We start from the raw sequence: 18,325 nt of genomic DNA, 5'->3' as shown, positions 1-18,325 counted from the left end.
CTTAACTAGTTGAGTGATTCTGGGCAAGTCACTTAACTCTGCCTCAGTTTCCTCATCTGTAAAATGAGCTGAAGCAGAATATGACAAACCACTGTAGTATCTTTGCCAAGAAAACCTTAAATGGGGTCATAAAAAATCAGACATGATTGAAACAACTAAGCAACAAAATTTATTTATGTGTTTGTTTTTTCCATTTGTATTTTGTCTATTTTTGTATCTTTACTGCTTATCATAGTTATTGTGACAGAGTAAACTCTTAATTTTAAATAAATGCTTGATGATTAATTATAGTCACTTAAAAGGTATAACTTTTACTTAAGAGACTTTTCATTTTGAGGTTTCTCTTAGAAGCCATAATGTAGAAGACATTAAATAATTTTGCCTGAAAATCTTAATGGATATCAACCTATTTGATTCTTTCATTCAGTATTTCATTCAGTATGTACTGAGATACACATTCAAAAGGTGAAGCAATCCCTATTGTAATTTGTCACTTTACAAGCATTAATTAAGTACTGACAGTGTGATAAGTGTTGTATTAATTAGCATTTATTTGGTTCTCAGAGAGGAGGCCTAGTGTGCCTGGAGTATATGAATAGAAATAATAGATAATCATTTTGGAAAGATCAGTTGAGCATGAGTTGGAAAGAACTTGAAAAGTCCCCTTATTTTAGAGGCCACAAGGAAGCATAGAATTTGAGAATGGGAGTGGCCTGGTCAGATCTATCTTTTGGCAGTGAAGTTGGATTAGACTTGAGACAGAGAGATCAATTAAGAGGCTGTTCCAGTAATCCCTTAGTTCTAAGGTGGTGAGAAGGGATAGATCTAAACAGCAGAATTTATTTGGCACCTGATTGATTATTCAAGGTGAGGGTGTAGACATGCTGTTTCCCTAGCTTTGTTTCCAATATTTCTTTGAATTCATTTTTTATTTCTTAATATTCCATTACATTAATGCATCCCAAATTATTGAGCCAATCCCCTAGTCAGTGATTACTTTGTCTCCAGTTCTTTTGTTACCCCAGAAAGTGGTACACTATGGTGTCTTTGAGTTCTTTGGTTAAATGCCTGTTGGAGACTCTCTGGGTTAAAGAGTATGGACACTTGAATAATTTTTCAGAGCTTACTGACAAATTGCTTTCCAGAATGATTGGGCCCGTTTATACCTGCACAAATAGTGCATTATCTTTCTGTAGACTCTCCAACATTACTTATTTCTGTCTTTGATCAACTTTGGCTTACTGTCCTTTCAAGGAACGCTAAGAATTAGCTCTTTCTTGACTGATGTTTCTTGTATGGTATTTTGAAGTTTGTTTCTATTGGTGTCTCGGTCCATCCCTAGGTAAGTCTTGGCAGAGTCCTTCACACGAGAGTCTCTAATTCCTTGTAGGATGATACACTTTGTGATTACTATGCATGTTCTAAGTTAAGGAAGTTTGGTTTTCCTTTTAGTGTATCATCAGGCCAGATTTATAAGCCTTCAAAAGGAATAATAGAAGCCACTAGTCCAACTTCCTTATTTATCATTGAGGACACCAAGATCAAGAGAGAGTAAGTGATCTGTTTAAAATCAAACAGATACTTGGTAAAGTTTAGACAAGAACTAAGTGGTCCAACTCCAGATTGAGTAATTTATAGGCTTTTAGTATATCTTTTAAAAAATCAAATGAAAAACTATGTAAATTAGGTCCATAAAATGTTTCCTTTTATACTTAATAGCTAACAGGATAACACTTAAATGAGGACACTGACATTGAGCTGGAAAATGTGAAAAAGAGCCTTGATTGGTTTCTTGTTCCCATTTCAACTCCAGCGTTGTGGTAAATAACTTTTCAGTGTTACTATGTGGTACCTTATATTAAAGAGGGGGAAGGAAGCCCACAAGTCTCACATGTCTAGCCTTACCAGCCAACTGGAGATAAACAAGGTATTATTAAAGACCTGTGTCTTTAAGTGTGGTGGCAACACTAAACAAGGCTTCCTAGCTTTCCCTTTTGGTCTAGGAAAAGACCTCTTATCCTTTCAGACTGACTGAATGAATGGAGAAAGCATTAAGTGCTGACTAGTTATGCCAGGCCCTGTGCTAAGTGCTGCAGACACAAATAGAAAGAGAGTCCCTATGGTAGAGTTTTTGGTTGTTATTTTTTATTAAAGCTTTTTATTTTCACAACATAATGCATAAATAGTTTTAAACATTCTCCCTTGCAAAACTCAAATTTTTCTCCCTCCCTCCTCCTATCCTCACACCTAGATGTCAAGTAATTCAATATATGTTAAAGTGTGTGGTTCTTGTGTACATATTTCCACAATTGTCATGCTGCACAAGAAAAATCAGATCAAAAAGGGAAAAAATGAGAAAGAAAACAAAATGCAAGCAAACAACAACAAAAAAGTGAAAATACTATGTTGCGATCAACATTCAATCTCTACAATCCTCTCTCTGGGTTATGCTCAGAATTTAAAAGAGAATATAGGGGGAATGGTGTCCATGGAAGGAAATTTGCTTTGGGGAGTCACTGGTGAACAAGGCAGCCGATTGACATACCCTTTCCAAGATACATGAGAAATTTTCTTTGCTAACTCTGTGCCTTGGGATCTGCGAGCATAGTGATTGGTTGAGGGAATGAAAGATAAAATTGGAATGCTTTACTTTTATACTCAAGGTTAACTAACTAGCAGGATGTGAAATCATCCTATCTTGGCTGCCAAGTGCTCTGGGACTCTTTGAGCCCAGATGAATATTTATTAATTTATCATTAGGGAAAAGAGGATAAGAATTAAATGGTTCTCCTAGAAGTGAAAGCAAAAAACAATGGATGTTTATCGGATATTAGCCACTTGGCAAGAGAACATCTTTGAAATATTTTCTCAAGTTAAGATTTTATGGAGATTTTCTCAAGTTAAGATTTTGTTTTACTTGGAATTCTATTCTACTATCCCCTATACTAGGGAAAGGAAAATAATCTTCCAATATACAGATAATCTAGCCAGAGGGGAAAAAAAAACCTTAATTATTAATATGGTTACATATCGTTGTGTATGTGATGTATATTCTATAAAAAGTAATAGCACTTCATTTTCATTTCCCAGAGGGAAGATGAAAATTAAAAAATTCTAAGAAGGAAGCATACACTACAAAAATTAGCATTTATATAGTGTTACAAAGTTTTTCAAGCACTTTGAATATATTGTCTCATGTGATCTTAATAGCAGGTGAGGTGTAGGTACTGTTATTATTTCTATTTCATAGATGGAAAACTTGAGCCTGAGGGGTTATAACTTGCTTAGGCTCACATGTAGTATCTGAAGTAGGTTTTAAACTTGGGAATTCTTGATTCCAAACCCAGCACCCTATCCATTGTATCACCTCATTGCCTCTTATACTAAGAAATTATAAGCCACTAATTGAGGGGGTAATTGTTTAGTAGGCTCCTATTCAACTCAGTATCTTTGGTTATTATTGTAGTTCAGAAGCCTTCAGAAGCCTTCATAACTGGGGTTTTTAAATGGTACCAGGCTTGAAGATCCTTCTTTTTAAGTATCCTTTCTTGTATTAAGCTATTTCTCTTTTACTTCATCTTGGTTTTGCCTCCCCGCCCTCCTCTCTCCTCTCCAGTAAAGCTATTTTTCTTTCAATGTTTGGCAAGAGTTAAATGTTTATGCCCTAGTTTGTGGGTTTTATAGCCCAGAAAAGTAAATTTCAGTAGAACTTCTTAAACTGTATTTGCTTAGAAAAACTATGGGAAGAATGATCCTTTCTGTGGACTTTTTTGTGTTGTGCTGGTCTTAAACTTGTTTGCCACCACTCCCTGAAATGATTATTGCTGTAGTCAAAAACATTCTCTTAAGGAGTTATCTACTTGATATGGCTTCTTTTGGAAGAGGCTAATTGTACTTTATGCTGAAAGTTTCAAAGTTTAAATCAGTTGTAGAATTGTTTTCTTTAGACTTCACTGTACTTGATTAATTAGAGATTTTTAAATGGTTTAATCCCCTCTTTATGATCTTTTCTTAAAAGAAACTTTAGTCCTCATTGACAGGCTTTTCGTTTGTTCATTCTGACCCACCTTGGCATTTGTTATAGCATTTGGAATATAAATTAGGAAGCCTCTACAGATGGGGTGAGACAGTGGTGTGAGGCTAAACAGGCTTGAATTTCTGTGTCCATCTCTCTCATCTTTGCTGCCTGAGTGACCTTCAAATCGGTCATCGACTCTCCTTAGGCTTCTGTTTCCTCATCTAGCTAGCTATTGGGCCTTAGGGATGGCTGAATCAGCAGCAGCAACTTCTGGAGCAATTTCTTGGCCCAGACATGGCAAGAAAGTCATGCAACTGGTCATTAGACTATTCCATGCGATCTTTTGCTGGCACTGGGAAAGGACAGTTGCATTGCTTATACATGGATCCAGGTTGCAGTCCTCACCAGTCTCAGTCTCAGGGCAAGTAGGAGCATTAACACACCACAGCTAACATTGAAGGGGGAGGAGGGACCCTGGCTCCAGTGCTAGGGGGAAAATGCTTGAGGTTCCTCATAGGCTAGAGCACAGCCCAGGAGAGCAGTGACCACACCCCTTTTTAGACAGGCTACCTATAGAAGAATTGAAAACTGAAAGACTCCTACCTAGAACTAGCTCTGAAGACATCATAAAAAACCTGGGATAGGCTCCTCCACCCCTGAAACAGAATCAAATTTTAGCATAAAGTTACAATTCAAGAAACAGGCAAGAAAATGAGCAAATAAAAAAAAGAACCTGGCCATAGAAAACAGGAAGGATCAAAACAGTCAATAGACAACCAAGTCAAAATAATGACATTCAAAGCCTCAAGGAAAAAATGTTAATGGCACACAAGCCCAACAAGAATTCCTGGAAGTACTCAAAAAAAGATTTACAAAATCAAGTAAGATAGTAAAAATTGGAAAAATAAATGACCATGATGAAAGAAAATCATGAAAAAAGAATCAACATTTTGGTAAAGGAAGGCATAAAAAATAGTGAAAAAAATAGCACCTTAAAATAGAGTAGCAGAGGATTTTGGGAAGATGATGGAGTAGATCAGAAAATTTCAAGCTCTCCAGATATCCCCCCACAAATAGATCAAGTTTTCACCTCAAGTTGAATATAGACTGGTGAAAAACAAAAAAGACCTGCAATAGAACAGTGGTCCTGCAGGGACTACCCGAAGCTGAAGACCCCAAGTTTGGGTTTTAACTTCCAGGCTAGCCTGGGAAACAGTAAGGAGGGGAACCCTAGAATAGATGGGTTCTGGGAACCACAGAAACTTTCACCTTCCCAACAGCATGAGGAATCAGGGCTCTGAGTGCAGGAAGGCTGAAGGAACCTCTGCTGATTAGAAACACCAAGACCCAGTGTGGTTGCAAAGATGTGGCCCTGGATGAGAAGAAACCAGCCCCTGTGAGTACAGAAGCAGTGGGCCAGGGATGCTGCTGGTTGCTTGCCAGGAAGATGGAGATTTTTGGTTTGGGGTTCCTAAACCCCATTTTAGAGAGCTAAAATGAAGCACCATCCCCCCAAAGCCAGGATTAGAGGTGTTTATACTAATAGTTATTGAAAAAATAAAAACAGAAATACAACCATAGAGAATAACCATGAGAATAAGGAAAACCTAGGTTCATCTTCAGAAGAGCATCTTTCAGAAGTCATCTACAGTAAAGCTTAAAAAAAAAAAAAAAGCCTCTTTTACCTCAAAGAGTAACATTGAATGGCTCTCTGCCCAGAAAGAATTTATAGAACTCAAAAAAGACTTTTAAAAGTTAGAGAAATGGAAGAACAATTAAAAAACAAAAAAACAAGAAAATGAAAAAAGTTAACCAACTAAAGGTCTTAAAATAGTCTAAAAGAGTTTTAAAGAAGTCTTCAAAGAGTCTTAAAGAAGAAAATAATTCTTTGAAAATTAGAATTAGGCAAGGGGAAGCTAGTGAAACTATAAGAAGCTAAGAAATAAAATATAAAGAATGAAAAAATAGAACAGAATGTGAAACATTGTATTAAAAAACAACAGCTCTAGAGAACAGATCAAGAAGAAAAAATATAAGAATAATTGAACAACCTGAAAGCTGTGACCAAAAAAAGAACCTTGACACAATAATGCAAGAAATAATAAAAGAAAAATTTGACTTGGAATGATAGAACATGAGGAAAAAGTAGAAATAGAGAAAATCTACCAATCACCACTTCAAACAGATCCTCTATGGAAAACACTTAGAAATATTTTTGCCAAATTTCAAAGATTAAAGAGAAAATATAATAAAAAGAAACAATCTTTCTGTAATCTGGGTCCTTGAATAACATATACCAGCAATCAAAGAATTAGACCTATAGCCAAATATATCATATCCAGCAAAATTATCCATAATATAAAATGGAAAAAAAAAGGGACATTCAACGAACTTGCAGATTTTCAGGACTTTGTCTCAACTAAGCCTGAATGTAATAGAACATTTAACGCATAAAAGTCCATATAAAATATTAATTTCAAGGAACACTTCATGGACAAACTGTTTATTTTATACATAGAAATGTATGTCATATGTTTAAGATTGGCACTAATAATTGGATAGCTCAAAAGAAAAATTGGGTTGAGTATGATCCGAGTCCAAAAAGCAAAACTGCGTGATAGGTAACAGTAAAAATAGTAATCATGTTATACAAATGAGGTGCGGAGGAAGAACTAACACAGCGGTATTAGCCAGGGAAGAGGGCTGGTAGTTCTAAAAACCTCCTTACCTTGGGAACACTGGTATTCATATCATAAAGGGTATAACTCCCAAATCAAGAAATAAGAGGGAAAAGAATAGGATAAAGTGGGGTGTAAAAGGATGTGTTATGGCAGCGGGACAAGCTATATGGATTAGTTAATGGTCAAGGGATAAAAGATGAGCTAGGGTATAAAAGAGTGTGTGAATTAATAGGAATGGGATAAGAAAGTGGGGAAAGATTAGGGAGGAACCCAGGGGTGGGAAGAATGAGTAATAGCAAGGTAAGTTAAGGAGCAGAATTATAGTGGAAGAGTTAACAGAGAGTTACATAAATATTTCAAGGATGAGGAGTAGCATTTATTAGGAAAAAAAAGTAGGACTAATAATCATTGATCTTAGACAAAGTCAAATGTAAAGATTCAATGTACATTATGTGTCAGCCATATTAATAATGTTTTAGATGCTTGTTTACATATTGGTAAATGTTATGTGTATGTGTATATACATAAATGCATCTCAGTATATGTGTATATCTGCCTATGTAGGGTATGTATATATGTATATAGATGTATGTATATGTGTGTGTGTATATAGTGTGTGTATGTGTGTGTATATATGTGTATATGTGTGTGTGTGTATACATATATATATATATATATACATATACATATATACATACACACATACATATGCAAAAATGTGTACATATAAATATATCTGTGCCTAACCTGCTTGGGGGAAGTGTGGGGAGATGACAGGGGAAAGAAGAATAAAATAAAAGGTGTACAGCAGAGAACAAAAATAACCTACAAGAAAGCAAAGAAAAAATAGACACTCATGAATATAATCTCTTCTATTATTATATGTCTTCTTGGAATGGAAATTTATTGTTACATATTTTGAATCCTCCCTGATGTCTGCTAGATTCATGACAATGTTTTGTTTATTTTACATTTTGTTTAATTAAAAAAAAATGAATACACAAAACAAAATTGAATAGGCCAAATGATAAAAAGGAACAAAAAAACAGTACTGAACTCCTAAAAAGAAGTCAAATTGACCAAATGGGAAAAGAGGAACAAAAATTTGATGAAGGAAAGAATTCCTTAAAAAGTAGAATCGGCCAAAATGGAAAAGAAGGTATAAAATAATTATTTAAAAATTGAAATTGTATATGTGGAAGCTCCGTGAGACATCAAGAAATAATAAAATGAAACCAAACATGAAAAAATAGGAAAAAAAAGTATGAAAGATGTCAGTTGGAAAACAGATTAAGGAAAGATCATTTAGGAGTTATTGGATTACATGAAAACCATGATCCAGGGGAAAAAACCCCTGAGACACCACCTTTTAAGAGACTGTCAAGAAAAAATGCTCTGATGTCCTAGAACCGGGGGCAAAATTGAAAGAATCCACTCATCACCACCTGAAAGAGATCCCAAAATGAAAACTCCCATTAATGTTACAGCTAAATTCCAGCACTTTCAGGTCAAGGAGAAATATTGTAAGTATCTGGGGAAAACAAGTCACGTATCAAAAACCACAGTCAGGGTACCACAAGAATTAATATCTTCATGAAAGGATAAAAGGGCTTGGAATGTGATATTGGGGTAGGAAGAGGGAGAGGGAGCTAGAATACCCAGCAAAATTGAGTATAATCCTTCAGAGGAAAAAGATAGACATTCAATGAAACAGAAAGCTTTTAATCATTCTTGAAGAAAAGGCTAGAGCTGAAGAGAACATTTGACTTTAAAATAAAAACTCAAAAGAAACCTAAAAAGGTAGCCAGAAAAGAGAAATTGTAATCCACAAGGTGAAACTGTTTACATTCCTACTTGGGAAGATGATAACTCTAACTCTTAAGAACTTTGTCATTAGTAGGGAAGTTAGAAAGAGTATAGATAAAGGATATAGGTGTAAGTTAACTATGACACGATGGCATCCACAAAAAGGGATTGGGAAGGATGAGAAAGAGAGTTCCTTTGGGTAGAATGGGGTAAATTATCTCATTCAAAAAAAAAAGAGGTTTTGCAGTGGGGCAGAGGGAGGTTTGGTTAGCAGAGAATGCTTAAACCTCACTCATCAGAATTGGTTCAGAGAATAATGAACTCATTTGGGTATAGGAAGCTATCTTATCTTATGAGGGAATGCCGTGTGCTTTCAGAACCAGCAACTTAGATGAACTGAGGCAGAATAAAGTTAGAACATAGTACTCATCATAATTGGCATTGTATACAGTAATAGCAGTATTGTACGATGCTCAATTGTAAATGATTTAGCTATATTCACAGTAATACAGTGATACAAAACAATTCCAAAGGACTCGTGATGAAAAATGCTATCCACTTCCAGAGAAAGAACAGGTGGAGTCTGAATGCAAATCAAAGCTTATTATTTCTTACTTTTCTTTTCTTTCTTTCTTTCTTTCTTTCTTTTTTTTTTTTGGTCTGTTTTCTTTTATAACATGACCAATGAAAATGTTTTGTATAGCTGCAAATGTAAAACTTATTTCAAATTGCTTGCCTTCTCAAGGAGGGGTTGAGGAAGAAAGGAGAGAATTTGGAACTCAATTTTTAAAAAAATGTTAAATTATTTTTACATGTAATTGGAGAAATATTTTTAAAAACTCTTGCATTATAAAACATTTTGTCCAAAAACCTCTTATCTAAATAGTAGAACTATCAATTCCTGCCTAAATGAATATCCACAAACTTATGTGCTGACTTATTCTAATAACATTTATTTGCTTTTGTGTAGATAGTGTAAATCTCTTCGGGATAGATGTATATATGTATAGTATAGATGTAAATTTTATTTCATGGATATTGCTGACAGTTGATGTGATGAAAACATGATTGAATTTTAGATCTGGAAAGATATACTTTGTACAAAAGAAATTAGCCTAATCAAAGGAGCTGATGTGAGGGTGAAGAGAGAGTAGCTTGGTGTATGAGGAAATCTAGGGAGAGATAAAAGGCATGATAAAGAACATCAGTTTGGGTAAACATCAATGGAGGCAAAGGTAATGATGTCAGGAGACTGTTCTACAGACTAGTTGGAAAAAAAAAGAATCTCTGAACTCATTTTTCTTTTCTATTATTTTACCTCTCCCACATTTCTCCCACGACAACAATTTTCACTAATATTTTCTTTTTTACCTTAGTTATAATTTCATTTCTCAAAAGGGAGGGTAGAGATGAGAATAAGCATTTATTAAACACTTACTTTGGGTGTATGTGTGTGTATATACACATGTATACACATACACATACATATATACATGCATTTTTAGAAAAATCATTCAAAAAATTGGAATAGTGTTTAAGCGAGTAGTCAGTGTTAGCTCAGTGACATCTAGAATAGTAATCTCCAGAACAGATTGGTTGTGCAAACCATCCTTTAAAAAAAAAAGGTTGAGAAAATACCCAGGATAGTTATATTTTTATAAATTATGTTATATATTTATGGGCTATTGTACTAATATATAATGTGTCCTTTAGTGGGATTTAAGCTTTAATAATTCAGTAATTCTTGCAAGTATAAATACTACATCTTTTAAAAACATTTAAAAGTTTAAATTTTTAAAAATTCAATTTAAATTTAATTTAATTTTAAATTTTTAAACAAGACAGGACCATAGGAATGGATGTTGGATTTTAGCAAATGCTTTTTCTGCATCTATTGAGATGATCACGTGGTTTTTGTTAATTTGGTTATTAATATGGCCAGTTATACTGATAGTTTTCCTAATATTGAACCAGCCCTGCATTCCTGGTATAAATCCTACTTGATCATGGTGTATTATCCTGGGGGTAATTTTCTGTAGTCTTTTTTTATAATATCTTATTTAAGATTTTAGCATCAATATTCATTAGGGAGATTGGTCTATAATTTTCTTTCTCTGTTTTCAACCTACCTGGTTTAGGTATCAGTACCATGTCTGGGTCATAAAAGTATGTAGACAGATTTTGGATGACTCTTTCTTGGAGAAGTTGATTAGTAGAGGTGATGCTCTTACTTCTACCATGGTCACCTGATTTATATCTTCATCAGACATTTTTCCACAGGGGTCATGTCAGAATATCATGTATATGTCAAAACCTCATTTTGTGATGATACTAAGAACAGGATTGCAAATTCAATCCTTTCAGCTTATTGGGAGAGAGATCATCAGTGCTTTATAGAGAAAGGTCAGAAGATGAGAACTAGTTTTCTGAATTTATGAAGAAACTACACTTGAATATGACTAGATCAGGAAGAAATACTTTTAATGGTAAGCACAGGTCTAATTGTAATCATCATGGGGAACCCCAGTGGCATAGCGATTTTCTTAGGAGGGAAGGCATTCTACAACTGTGAGAAACCTGGATTACACAGATGTCAGGGACAATACAATTGGAAGGATTCTATGCAATCAAGAGGGACAGGCAGGTGCAAAGCATCAGTGGAAAGATTTTTTTTTTTTTTTTTTTTGGACTTTAGTGGGATTTAATAGCTGGCAAGCTAATAGCTATGTCATGATAAACTGGTTTACTGAAACTTAAAAACTGTTTTGGGAATGGCAAAAACCTCAACGTAGGCTTATTCTATATTTGTGGGGTCTACATTTCATTGAAAAGGTTGAAATCCCAGCATTCTACATGGATATGTAGAGGAAGTTGGTAGACATAGGGTAGTGATGGATGAGAATAGATTTGGAATAGTGTGGAAAGGCTTAAAATGCAAAGAATCTAAAATAGGACAATTTGTGGTTTTTGTTGGTGTGTATGGTTAAAAGAAATAAAGTTAAGTAGAAGAGGAATTTGAAAGATAAAGATTGTGATTACAAAGTCTTAACTTGAAAATGTGCGTTGTTCTTTAATCTGTTTAGATTTTTTTTCCCAGCTAGGTGGCACAGTGATAGTGTGTTGAACTCAGTTAAGACGAATACAGATCAGGCCCCAGTTACTAGCTGTGTCATTCTGGGCACTTTATTTAGCCTGCCTCAGTTTCTTCTTCTGTAAAATGGGATTAATAATTGCACCTACCTCCCTGGATTGTTGGGATAATGAGACAATTACAAAGCTCTCCCCACACTTTAAAGTGCTATGCAAAAGCTAGCTTTTCTTATTATTGAAAGAGGAACTCCCTTAAGTACCTACGGGCAGAAATTTTTTCTCTTGCCTTTCCTCTCTTCTCCCCTCCCCTCCCTTTCCCAAGCACTACACTTAATTGGCATGAGCTATTTGCCTTGTCTTTCTTAATAGGCTATGTGGCCTTGGGCTCTGAACTTTTATGGTTTTGATCACTCCTCTGTAAAATGAGGGACATTAAACTAGATTATTGGTAAGGGCTTTTCTGGCTGTAAAATTCCATGACTGTATTTCATATGTTGCACTGATGACGTGTTATGGCACAGGTTAAGGGGGCAGAATGTTTTTTGTTTTTCTTTTTTATTATGTGGTTATATTTTGGAGAAATTGATTTTGCCTGGGGCATATTATAATCCAAGTAGTAAAGAAATATGACTTCATATATATAATCCTTAAATACCTATATTTATCTGTGTTAAGTGGGAAATTATATAGTATGTGTATATAAATTTATTTTTAAAAATTCTTACCCTAAGAATGAAAATAGTAATGTTATCTAATGGAAAAAAATGAAGCTAGGCCAAATGATTTCATAAGCTTCTTTTAAATTACGAAATATTTTTATTATGGTAATATATCTCATTTTATCCAGAGGTCAGATTTCTGGCATCCTTGATCATGTGGAACACCATTTTATTCTTGTTAATTCTGGTGGAAAGGGATAGAACTTATAGCCCAAAGCATGTTAATGTAGTATTTCTATAAAATTAAAATTTAATGATTTAAACAAGCTTTACTATTTGTTTTTATCTTGGTAGCTTTCAGTTCTAACTTGTTACTGCAGACTTGCTGAATGATAGATCATTTGGAGTGCTGGATAGAAAAGATGTGTATTCTGTTGGAGCCAGCTCATTTGAGAGCAGATAAGAAAGGATAAGAAAGATCATTTAGAAAAGCTTAAATCGGACTAATGTTGAAAAATTATCCATACATATGTTCTGAAAATAAAAAGCTTTAGAAGGAAAAAAAATGCTTAAATCTCTGCAAAGAGAGAATATGAAAATGTGTGCATGTTTAGCCAAATAGTTAACAATAATGTAAAGTTAATAAATTTAAATGATATTAAATAACATTTTGTATATCAGGAAATATTTCTATTAGAAAATTTTAAAATACTTCAAGGTAAAGAAAGCTTCAATTATCTAAAAAATTGACATTCAGACCACTGCCTTTTCCAGCACTATCACATTTTTAGTGCAGAGAACTATTCCATTAGTAATATAGGGAGCTTAAAATCTAAATTTTAAAAAAATTAGATAAATAAGAAGAAGCTTACTGAAAGTCTTAAATGTCCTTATTTTAAAATTATGTATTATGGTAGAGCACTATATTTTAGTTAGAAAATAACAAACTAAATGCTTATGTTCTCAGGCAATGAGACCAAAGATGATACAACCTTCCAACTGGCTTATCACTGTTTTCAGGGTTGACTGTGTTTTGAAGCCTTGGGCTGATTTATGAGTTAAGCACGTACATAGTTTTTTAAAGTGTTAGATGACAATGAGATGATTCAGACCAGTTCCAATGATCTTGTGATGAAGAGAATCATTTATACCCAGAGAGAATGTAGACTATAACATAATATTTTCACTCTCTTTGTTGTTGTTTGCTTGCATTTTGTTTTTCTTTCTCATTTTTTTTCTTTTTGATCTGATTTTTCTTATGCAGCAAGATTATTGTTTAAATGTGTATACATATATTGGATTTTAACGTGTTTGACATATATTACGTTACTTGCCATCTAGGAGATGGGGTGTGGGGGGAAGGAGGGAAAAATTTGGAACACAGTTGTAAAGGTCAGTATTGAAAAATTATCCATACTATATTTTGAAAAATAAAATAAAATATTGGGTGTTATCTCTGGACATTTCTGTTTAACGTTATATGTTTACATAGAAGGGGGGTGGGAATGAAGGGGGAAGAGGAGGGGGGAGAGAGGATTTTTTTTTTAAGTCTAAAACAAGACATTAAAGCTTGTCTGAATAGCTGAGTTAGTTCAAGGAACACACTTTCTTTTTTAAATCATATTTGTGACATCATAGTAAGTGAAACGTTGGATTTAGAGACTTATTTACTATTTAAGTATTTACTATTCACCTGCCATGTGGCTGGCATCTTGCTGAATGCTGGAAATACAAATACAAAGGGAACAAAAGGTCTACAACCCCATACAGAAAGAGCAGACATGGGAAAGACGGGGGATCCTGGGTTTTGATATACAGGGGAATTGAGGAGAAGGGCCTGGAAGAGAATGAAAGCAGGTGAGCTTTGTGGAGGGGTACTGCTTGGGGAGTACAACATTTTGTAAAATGCAACTTTTTCTGTTAAAACAGTAGCCATTTATCTATGCATTTATGAATGGCTTGAAAATGTACTGCTCAAAGTACAAAGGATTTTAAGTTCAGAATTACTGGAGGTAACATTCTTTTTCTTTCCCTTTCCAGACCAATTTATTGCATAATTTCAATTTCCATATCCCTTGGAAATAGGGAATAAAATATATCATTATTAGAAGCAACAAAGTGTTCGACTAAAAAGATTGAAATACTGACAATCTAATAGATCAATAGGATTTTGCTGCTCAGGAGTCAGTGAACCAAGTTTATTTGGTTTGTCATTTTTTTTGGGAGGAGGGGTAAGAAATGCTTCAGGAAGTTCTGTTATCAGCTTGACAGTTAATCTACTTCTTGAAGTCCCAAGGCCATTTATTTCCAATCTAAAAATCTGCAATTCATACTACTTGCTATAAAATAACTTTCCTTTTTTAAAAAAAAAAAAGTGTGATGTTTAAATCTTTATGCAATCGTGTTTTCTACTTTAAGATTCCAATAAGGAACAATAATAATCTTGTTTTTGTAGCCCCCTTTTTCAAAGCTTTTTCATAGATAATATTTTTTATTCTCGTAGATATGACAGATAATTAAAAATCATTCTAGTCTTGGATTATAAAACAGCTCTGAAGTATCAGATATTAGCCAATGTTGGGAGGGATGGGAAAATTGAGACACTGATACACTATGGTGTATTAATCAGCCATTCTGGAAAACAATTTGGAACTATGCTCAAAGAGTTATAAAATTGTAAGTACCTTTTAACTCAACAATATCACTAATGGTCTATATCTCAAAAGGTTCCAGAAAGGTGGGGGAAAGGACCCTATATATATAAAAATTTGTATAATACCTCTTCTTGTGGGGACAAAGAATTGGAAATTTTGGGGGAATGCCTTTCAATTGGGAAATAGCTGAACAGGTTGGAGTATATGATTGTGACAGAATACTATTGTGCTATAAGAAGTGATGAGCATTTTTTTCTTTCACGTTTTGATCTGATTTTTCTTGTGCACCATGATGAATTTGGAAATATTTAGAAGAATTGCACATATTTAACTTATATTGGATTGCTTGCTGTCTATGGAAGGAGGTAGGGGGAATGAGGGAGAAAAAAATTTTGGAACACCAGGTTTTGAAAAGGTGAATGTTAAACTATCTTTGCATGTATTTGGAAAAATTCAAAGCTATAAAAATAAATTAGTCTTAAAACAAATGATGAGCAGGATGTTTTTAGAAAAACCTGTGAAGACATATGAACTGATGCAAAGAAGTTAATAGAACCAAAAGAACGTAATACATAGTTAACAGCAGTGTTGGAAGGATGATCAACTGTGTATGACAAAGCTATTCTTAACAATACAGGGATCTAAGACAGTTAGACCTTAGAGTACAAATTGAAGCATGCTGTTTAAAAATTTTATTTTTCTTGGTGTTTTTATTGGGGGGAAGAAATCTGTTTTCTTTCACAGGGTGACTAATATAAAAATATATTTTGCATGACCGTACATGCGTATAACCTATATTAAGTGCTTGCATTCTTGAGACAAGGAAGAGAGAGAATTTGGGACACAAACATAAAAATGAATATTAAAATTTGGTTTTACATGTTAATTGGAAAAAAGTAAGGTTTTTTTTTTTTTTTTAATAAAGTCTTGAATTTTTCCTTTTTAGGTCAATTTGATAGTGAACAATGCCTGACAAGGAAGATTCTGTTGACAGCAGAGGCAGAAGTAAGTAACCTCTGGCTTCCTCTCAAACTATAATATAACAGCTTCAGTGCAAAAATGATTCTATCTGAAGTTATGGTACTTGAGGGTCAAAGTGTGAAGTTGGGTTAGAAATTTCTAAAGATATGCTTAAAGGGAATTTGCTAAATTGTTTTTCTAATGTTACTTTTGCCTTCTACAATGACTTAAACAAGACAAAATTTCTTTTTTATCATCTCCTTCCCACTCAAGTCTACCACCTTATACTTTTTGGAAATGGTTAATAAAGTGTAATGGATATCCACAGTTGGGCTTTTAAAATCTTTTTTTGTTTTAGTCTTTACGTTGTTTGGAAGATTCTTTGATACTATTGTGGATTTGGAGCTAGAAGGAACCTTAGAGGCCATGGAATCTAACACTCTCATCTTATAGGGGAGGAAATTGATGTATATAGAAAGTGGCTTTCCTGAGATCACACAGCTAGTTAGTATCTGAGTGAGATTTGAAACCAAGTCTTTCTGTCTTAATCTCATACTCTTTTATTTTCCATGTCATTCTCTCCTATTTGAGACTCTTTTCTCTAAGTACATACCACTGTTGACTATCCAACTGATAGATTAGAGAAGAAAGGGAGTAGTCTTATTGTTTTCCCCTTCTTTCCCACTTCATTCCTTTGATATATTCTTGACTTTTTATTCCTCCAGGTGAATTTTGATATTAGTTTTTCTAATTCTGTAAAGTAATTCCCTGGTAATTTGATTGCTATGGCACCAAATAGATAAATTAAATAGTATGGTCGTTTTTATTATATCACTTTGGCCTTTTCATGAAGTTAATAGTTCTTCAATTTGTAACTGTTCATATAGTCCTTATGTGTCTTGCACACAAGGTTATTTGAAATGGAATTTCTCTTTCTGTCTCTTCCTTAGTGAGTTTTATTGTTAATGATTTGTGTAGATTCATTTTATATCTTGCAACTTTGCTGAAGCTGTTCATTGTTTTCATTAGTGTTTAGTTGAGTCTCTAAGGTTTTCTTGATAAAGTATAGTATTTTTTTATTTCCTTAAGTAAGGTCTGTGCTGTGAATAAGCCTCTCAGTTTTCGATCTATATCCTATAATTAAGTAAATGGGTGACAGAGCTGACAGATGTCACTGTTTTCCCCTCTCAGTGATAGTTTAGGGGTCCCCTGGGATCTCGTTCTGTCTTTCTGCTGCCAGTACCACTATGTTGTGCTCCTAGCCAGCATCCACAGACCTTTCTGTTTTCCTAATCTGCTCTGGGATGAAAAAAAAATTGCTCATTTTCTTGACTTTCCTCATCAGAATTTAGTCATTCTGCCTGCTTGACTTAACCCCCTCTCCCCTCCAAGTGGTTTTTAAACTAATTTTCTTCCGATGTATAAACCAGCTTTATAAAAGTTGATGGCTGTCTACATCTGATTTTTCAGAGGCATTGACATTGGACGAGCTTTTAGTTTCCTTCTTTCACTAAAACTGTATCAACTCCTGATCTACTCATCAATACTTAAAATTAATGAGAAAGATAATCCACTTTTTAAGGTAGTCCTCTGAACCCTCTAAAACCTTCTTGAGAATTTGGAACTGTATAATTTTTGAGCAGTATCATTTCAGAAAGCAGAGAAAAACTATGGAGTGTAAAATCAGTTTTGACATAGTTTGGAAAGATAAATAACCAAGCAAAGCCATCTCTATTGACATTCAAAAGTGAAACTGGAAAGCAGATTACATACAGAAGAAACATGAAAAAAGATTTGCAAAAATCATTTCAACAAACTTTTCTCCATCAAGGATAGTGGAACCATCACATTTGGACTCTAATGCTTACAAAGGAGGTAGAAATGTCCCTAAAGATAATAAAGATGGGGAAAGGAGCCAGAGTGGATCATGTAGAGGAAGAATATCTGTGCTGCAAAAAGTGAGATTGGGAAGCCTTTGAGGGGCTGGAAGCTAAGATAACTGCCAGGTGAGGGGGGAAAATCAGTTACTACTGACCTATAAGACTGCCCTGCCACCTGTACCAGTAATAGCCCTGTTCATTCATTCAGTCACTAAATATTTATTAAGTGCTTGCTGTGTGCCAGGCCTTGTGCTAAGCCCCTCTCTCTAACGGGGCAAGTCCACACATACAGTGAAGGTCAGCAGCAGGGATGGGGGAGGGAGCAGAAAAGTCGAGGTGGCGGGAAATGACAAGGGGCCTACCTTGGGGACCCTCCTTACGTGGAAGGCCTGTGTGGAGTTATTGAATGCCCACCTTCTCCGGGGAGAAGGGTGGGGGTCCTGAAGGCAGGGAGTTAGAAGGTAACCCTCTGATAATAAATAACAGGAGGCATACACAAGGGGTGGAGGATTATCAAAAGCTGTGAGCCTTATCCAGGCATCCCCCTGCTGAAGAAAGCACCAAGACTTGTAGTCTG

General features: G+C 34.6%; 1 protein-coding gene and 1 long non-coding RNA gene across 3 annotated transcripts in view; both read left to right on the top strand.

Annotated features, from left to right (window-relative positions):
- Positions 1-18,325, top strand: part of SOAT1 (sterol O-acyltransferase 1) — a 69,702-nt gene that overhangs the window by 12,837 nt on the left and 38,540 nt on the right. For both annotated transcript variants that reach the window (XM_051998860.1, XM_051998861.1), the window contains exon 3: positions 15,855-15,913. In XM_051998860.1, coding sequence (XP_051854820.1) covers positions 15,855-15,913 — 59 coding nt within the window. The remainder of the gene's footprint in view (positions 1-15,854; positions 15,914-18,325) is intronic.
- LOC127562852 (uncharacterized) lies at positions 1,954-5,692 on the top strand. The gene is made up of 2 exons (XR_007953832.1): positions 1,954-5,384; positions 5,431-5,692. It is a non-coding gene; the product is annotated as an uncharacterized LOC127562852 (long non-coding RNA).

The sequence above is a fragment of the Antechinus flavipes genome, chromosome 4 (genome assembly GCF_016432865.1).
Source record: "Antechinus flavipes isolate AdamAnt ecotype Samford, QLD, Australia chromosome 4, AdamAnt_v2, whole genome shotgun sequence".
Taxonomy (NCBI): Eukaryota; Metazoa; Chordata; class Mammalia; order Dasyuromorphia; family Dasyuridae; genus Antechinus; species Antechinus flavipes.
Note: the sequence above shows the minus strand (reverse complement) of the source record. Positions and strands in the feature narration are given on the sequence as shown.